Genomic DNA, 6,854 nt, shown 5'->3' with positions numbered 1-6,854 from the left:
GAGGGCACTGTCACAGCACCACTGTTCCTCTCTTTAGATACCCTGGCTCTTAATTCATTTTCTCGCTCCCGTTAGCAGATGTGCTCCCACTGAGACAAGCAGATGTCCGCCGCAGGCAGCCCCATTTTTCTGTGCACCACCCTCAGGCAGAGCTAGAGAGAGCCAGCGTGGAGAGATGATGTTCACGGATAAAAGCACCACCACGGTGCCCAAGAAGGGGCCGAAGAAGAAGAGGAAGAAGACGAGGCCCCAGGGACTTCCCTCCCCAGCCCTGTGCTGCGCCTGTGGGCTGTGCATCATGCTAGCGGGCATCAACATCACCCTGGTGGGAGCCTTCGCCTTTGGGACCTTCATGCCCATGAACAATCCGCCCATCATCATCGGGCCCATCCTGCTGGTGGTGGCGTTTGCCTTCTTCGGCGCGTGCTGCGTCTGCAGCCGCCGCCCTCCCGCCCAGAGCTCGCGCAAGCCCAAAGGGGGGAGCAACCTGGGCCTCGTCCACACGGGCAACACCGCCTTCGAGATCGAGATGAGCGAGCACACGCTGCAGGACACCACGGCCGTGCAGCTCAGCCCCACGAACTCCCCCTGCTCCTCGCCCAAGTCCAGCCCCGCCCACGAGGGCGCGCGGGCCTGCAAGCTCTTCACCATGGAGAGCAACGGGCCCGCCGCCCGCTACTCGGCCGGGGGAGAGGCCGTCCAGCTCAATCTGCCCAGAGACCTGACCGCCACCTAGCACAGCGGCGCGCGGCGGGACGCAGCCCGGCCACGGTGGCCATCACCTCCCCCTGCCAGGGAGCCACACCACTGCGTGTGGGCTTTAGAGGAAAGCACGTGCAGAGCCTCCATCAACTGCGGAGACAACCAAGGCCATGTGGCCGGCAAGCAGTCCAGTGAGCGATGCACAAAAACAAATAAAGACACCCACTACAGCAGAATGAGATTCTGTCCGATTTAGCCACAGGATACCACGCGAAATGCAACTGGGACTTCACACCCGATAGTGTGCTATCCCGCCTTTTGCGGAAGTGAAACGGCCGACCAGCACGTCTGAACTTCAGAAGCAGGAGAGCTCGTAAGAGAAGACCGCTTTCAGTGCCTCTGCTATGAGACCGCCTTCCCTTAACCTTCTGATGGATGCAGGCATTTAGCTGTTGTCTAAAGATACCGCGGCTCCTTCTGTGCTTCTGTGATGGCGAGTGGAAGAGCAAAGTGCATTGACAGTATTCTGAGGCAGAAGCACCGTGTCCAGGACTTTCCATCCCTAATCCTGGAGAGCCACAATCCAGTTCTGTGGGATGCTTTGTTTAAAGATTATTTACCGATTATGTACATTAAAGATTAGGAACCCCCTTAAGATACTGGTGAATCAAGCAGGAAATCCGTTCAATTAAGAGAACTGTCCTAAATGATCTTTGAATGAGGTTTAAATTACTTAACAAATCGCATGTTCAATCCATTACAATGCACTTGTTCCATATCTTTACAAATTGGCGATTTGATGATGACCTCCCCTGCCCCAGGGACTGGGGCTCTTCAGGATCAGGGTCTTTCCTTACCTGGAAATCTCTGTTGTGCTTCATTTGTACAAAGTTCCAATCAACAAAAAAATATCGATCTCCTATGGGTTGGCACCTTTCACTTAGTCCTAAGAAACTGTTCCTCAAAAATGTGATTATGAAAGCCTCAAAACACATCTACCAGATTCAGTGTGGTAAGAGAGTACAGTACATTGTGAAGAACAATATTTTTATACAGTGAGACAGGACATAGGTTGTTTACAGTATCCGTTTAATTTGTCGACAGCTTTGTGGTTTATTTCTTCATGTCTGAAAACTGTTTTTTGTAACTGACATATACTGTAAGTTTACATCCACTAACGTAAAAACAGGTAAATGTCTACAACTGGCTTTTGTACTTGTTGGTCACCCCACAGAAATTCCGATTCCTCACACAGCACGATCATGATCCTGTGAGCTTTATTTCTCAGCTGAGGTTCTTTATATTTTTAATCAGACTGAGGTGTAGCAGTGGTCTTGTGAACAAATTCGAGTTTCGGGAGTTAATGCAGGTTTGAAAACATGTTCGGTTTATACTTCTATGGCCTCTAGGGGCTGAAACAGTATTGGATATGAGTGCCTAGACTGTTGTATTGGTGCAATCAGATCTATAAATCTATAAAATCACAATAAGACCTATAAAACCACGGTATAAAACATCTCGTTTTTTAACTGGCCACTAACATGCTTGGCCATTTTATTTCTAGTATGTGCAGAGAACTATGAAAAAATAATTTTATCAGAAACATGACAGAAGCAGTCAAGGAGAAAATTAAAATACAATAAATTGCTGCTTTCGTTTAAAAGTGTGAAACATAAGTTATTAGACTAAGGGGGGGGGGGGAACTTAAGTGGATACTGTAAGAAAACACATTCAGCATAATGGTACGCAATTAAATGCAGAAATCACTACGAATACTGGGATATTGATTAGCCCTGCCCAGGATTGACATAGCAACCCCAGCTGGACACATGCCTACCCTCCAATTCCTCCTATGTTCGTTTATTCTCCTCAGTGTGTAGTTGTAGGGTTCATAAGCATATAAAGACAGAGAGAAACCTGCCAAATGTAACATTAAAACATAATCTGTATGTCTAATTACCTGCAATATAACACATACTGCCACAGTCAAGTTAACATGGGGCTGGAGGCTGGGGGCTGATTTCAGCTTATTTCGCACTAGCACAGTTTATAAAAACAATAACGATGTTATGTAACCTTTCCAAGAATTAGATGGGAAACCACTATTTTATTAGGCTGAGTTTTTGCATAAACAACAGGCTATTAGGTTTTAACATCATCTAATTTTCTGCCAGATCTCCATCCTCCAAGGATTTGTAACAGATTGAGACACAGTAAAACAGCATAATAATGTTGGTCTTGTAATAGAGAAAAGATACTTTGAACACGGTACAATAAAACACAGTGACAGTAATTTAGTCAGACTCATCGGTGATACAAGAATTCTCTTTGTGAAAAAAAATCTTGTAACATCTATTTGGATGTAAATTGTTAATTGTCAGAAAAGATCAGATCCCTCCTCTTTAAGAACAACTGCAGTATGAAAAAAACTCTTTTTAGAAAACTGCCAAAGGCTCTTTCCTAAGATCCTAGACTAGTTAGGAGACTCCTACTCTTACACTCAGCAAACATGTTCTTTTAAAAAATTAAGTTTTGGGTAGAATGCTGTATAAGAATACAAATGACTTGTCAGAATAGGATCCAGGCACCTCTTCCCATATAACCAAGTGCAAGGAAGCCAGAAAAGAGCTTACCTCCTAGACTGAAACTGCAGACACCATACTTCTCTGTAATGACTCACTGGGGACAACTACCATGACTCTCCGATACATGGCTCTGCTCAATGAGGTATTTTATTGTGTTTTGCTTCACAAACTCTCACAAAACAGACCCCTTCACTGATGTTAAGGCCATCCAGTCTAACTTGCAGCAGTCAAAAGAGAGGTTTGCAACTGCAGGGTCATCCGATAACAATAACCAGTAAACTGGTGGATATTCTGCAGGTGGGGCAGCACCAAAGCTGTGATAACACTGGAGAATCAGAGGAAGAGATACAGTAGCCCTGTTTAAATACCATATGTTTAAACTGGAGAATAGAAGCCAACAATCTAATTTGCTTATCCTTGGCTTATTAGTTTTTTTTAAAAACATCTACCATCACCGGGTGGACCAGTGAAAAATGAAGGGGCTGGTACATGGCAGGGCAGCCCTCTTACGATCAAACTTCTCTGCTATACTGACCGACAGCTCGTCCTTCAGGTGGGCAGAAAATTAGATGCTTTGATATCTTTGCCTTCATTATGCGTCTCACAGTACAGGGCAGAAAATGTTTTGCAAAAATCCCTTCGCCCACTTCGAGTGGGGAAACTTCCTGCGTTACCCAGCCAGGCTGAAGATCATCTATGGTAGTCCATCGTGTTTGACACAGCACATGAAGCTGAACAATTTGCCTTTGAGCTTCACAGCTCATAAAGCAGTGTTTATCTCATGGGCTGGGCTGTACCCATTGCTTCATTGTTCAACTTCCAGAGTTTGCGCTTCTTTTTTTTCCCTCTGTCATTGTACTTTCTTTTGTGGACAGTCCTGTAGTCACAACATTTGCTAGGATTTTTTTTTGCAAAACAGTTGTGTTACATGTTGGCTTAAAGCCACAGAGCTGATTTATTTTGCATTTGTTCTGACATCGAACGACTGAATTGAATGGAAGAACTGTGGAATGTACTTTCACTCAGCTAGTTAGTGTAGTTCTGCATTTGTGCATGTTTCATTGATTGCCTTTAATTTTATATTTAAGCATCTGGACATTTGCTGTTACGCTGTTGTCTTTTTACATCTGATCCTATGTTATATGTTCAAACTGCTGACTTCTTTTTTTCTTGCACTTCTGCTTGGTTACGATCTGTTTTATGTTACAATATGTCCTGGTCACAGGTAACCGTTTGGCCCTCACTGCTGTGGTTTTAAATTTTTTTTGGAATTACTTTATAATCTTACATCCGGGAAAGCAGATGTCTTGATTTCCACCCACAAAAATATCTCAAGCTTTAGGATTTTTATCTTTTAAGAAAATTCAAATTCAAATGGTATGACTTCAGAAGACCCCATTTCTATACACAGAGTATACACCTTATAATGGACTGGTGTTCTGTCCAGAATGTATCCTGTCTTGTACCCAAGATGCCCATTGTCTGGAGGGCTGGGCTCCAGCTTTCTGCCATCCTACGTTTGGTCTAAGCAGTAATCTGCATGCTATACAAATTGGCCTGTGCAAAGGCAATTGGCTGCCTTTTATTGCCATTTGTGTTCTTTGTTTCTGACAGACATATCTGTATGATCAATCATCAGCATCACGCCTCTTAACACACAGGGGTCCACATATCTCATTTCACCCAATATTCAAGATACTCTCTTGTTTTTTCCCCACTTATGGCCTTACATTACACAAGTACAATATTCCTCAATTTCTATACCTGTGATCCTTTTTATGCATTCATGGCATATTCACGCACACTCACGATTCCTGAAAGACTTTCTTTTTAAATATTAAGAAAAAAATAAGTAAAATATTAGGAACCCCCTATCAAATATACTCTCTCTGTGGCTAGGAATCCGTGGTCGACGTTAGCGCAACGAGACAGACTTACAACAGCTTTTGCAGCCATAACAATCCCCAGTACTACAAACCCTCCTGGTCCCCACTCACCCCCTACCGTCATCACAAATTCAACTCCAGGTAATCCCGCTCAAAGGAAGGAAAGGCATCATTTGCATGCCTGTGCATTTAAACAAGGACGCAGAAACATTTCACGAGATAACATGAAAATCTATTTGCCTGTCGTATTGCACATCCAGAAAGACGCACGTGAAAGCCAATAGTCAATATTGCTTCCCTACTCTTTTTCCATCTCCTGCGACAAGGCCAGTGAGAGTTACAGATTTCAAGTCCCCTGGGAAGGGTGACTGCCTTAGCAATCAAGGTCTCATGGCAGACCATAAGAGGGCTATCTTAATCTGTATCGAGCTGTCAACAAGAGGAGTACATACCCCCCCGAGACACCCTCCAATCTTTTGGGCAAGAGTATTTTAAAGAGTCAAGCTTTTTTTTGTGGTATTCAAGATTTCTACCATTTTGCTAGCAAGATCTTTCTAGAAGATACAGCACGTTTTTATACCGGACTACAGAAGAAAAATATCTAGCATTTTTCTGCAACGTGAGCTCTGCGAGAACTCTTAATGGACTCCAATGTGAGGGAGCTGCACGTGTCATTGACTGAAGAGGTTTTATAAGAGGGATGTGGCAACATGCTGTTTGTCAGAGAAGGCGAGCCAAGGCAGGTCAGAATGCAGTGGGAGAGATGGGTCTCTTCCTAATTTGTGTTTAATAATAAGGGCTGTACATACGGACTAAATGTTATTTAATAGTGCAATTGTTTATCACTTTAGAACAACACAGATCACTGTACAATAGCACATATGTAATACACAACAAAAGAAGAAAAGGGGAAAGATATACATATACTGTACATACAACCTACATGTTTGAGAATAAAGCTCATTTTATCAAATTTCTGTTTAAAGCAGGTGTTTACGCAGATTGTAATGCAAATATTTGCTAGTAATCTTATGTTACTGTTGTCCTGTTCTTCCTAATTTCCCCATGCCTATACTACCCATTTTATTGATAACGTTATTATGTTAATAAATAAGTACATTAGTAAGTATCATAACTAGCATCTAGATAATCTCAAATCAAATGATGTACAGTTTCAACTGCAAAAAAAAATTATTTATTTTGCTTTTCAGGTATTATTTGATGTATTTACTGCCGTTTCATGCCGCTACGATCAAAATTTCGTCTAAACATAAATGCTGTATAAAAAAAGCTCAAGTGAATAAATAAGATAAATCATTAAAAAACAAAAAAAACCCTGTCATGTGAATTAATTTTCCAGCACGGAAGGAAAGTTGAGTCAGTTCTTCAGATAAGAGTGATACTGCACTGGAAACATAAGGAAAACAGCCCGCAGCCTGTCTGCTGGGCAGACAGCAGGGCTCCATAGTTAAACCTGCTCTCAGGCTGGCTCACTTCCACTCAGTGGGCATTCCCGCAGTGAGGCCGTTTGGTTTCCATCCTGTTCCCATGCCTGATGGGGGGCACACAGGCGCAAACTGCACACTGCTTCCTGATTCTGCTTTAAGGCGAGTGGTCAACTGTAACATTTCCCCATCCAGTTCTCCTCTGGACTCCTGGACCCTCCCTGTTGGGGGCTGAT

General features: G+C 43.2%; 1 protein-coding gene across 1 annotated transcript; it reads left to right on the top strand.

Annotated features, from left to right (window-relative positions):
• Positions 1-175: 175 nt before the first annotated feature.
• On the top strand, positions 176-6,507 carry tmem275a (transmembrane protein 275a). The gene has a single exon (XM_088927415.1). The coding sequence runs from the start codon at positions 176-178 to the stop codon at positions 734-736; it is 561 nt and encodes a 186-aa protein (XP_088783541.1). The 3' UTR covers positions 737-6,507.
• The last annotated feature ends 347 nt before the right edge of the window (positions 6,508-6,854 follow it).

The sequence above is a fragment of the Atractosteus spatula genome, chromosome 11, assembly GCF_055471065.1.
Source record: "Atractosteus spatula isolate fAtrSpa1 chromosome 11, fAtrSpa1.hap1, whole genome shotgun sequence".
NCBI classification, from domain to species: Eukaryota; Metazoa; Chordata; class Actinopteri; order Semionotiformes; family Lepisosteidae; genus Atractosteus; species Atractosteus spatula.
This window is presented reverse-complemented; position numbering and strand designations above follow the sequence as displayed.

Coding starts and splice junctions, on each gene's coding strand:
- tmem275a (XM_088927415.1), top strand. CDS start 176: ATGATGTTCACGGATAAAAGCACCACCACGGTGCCCAAGAAGGGGCCG.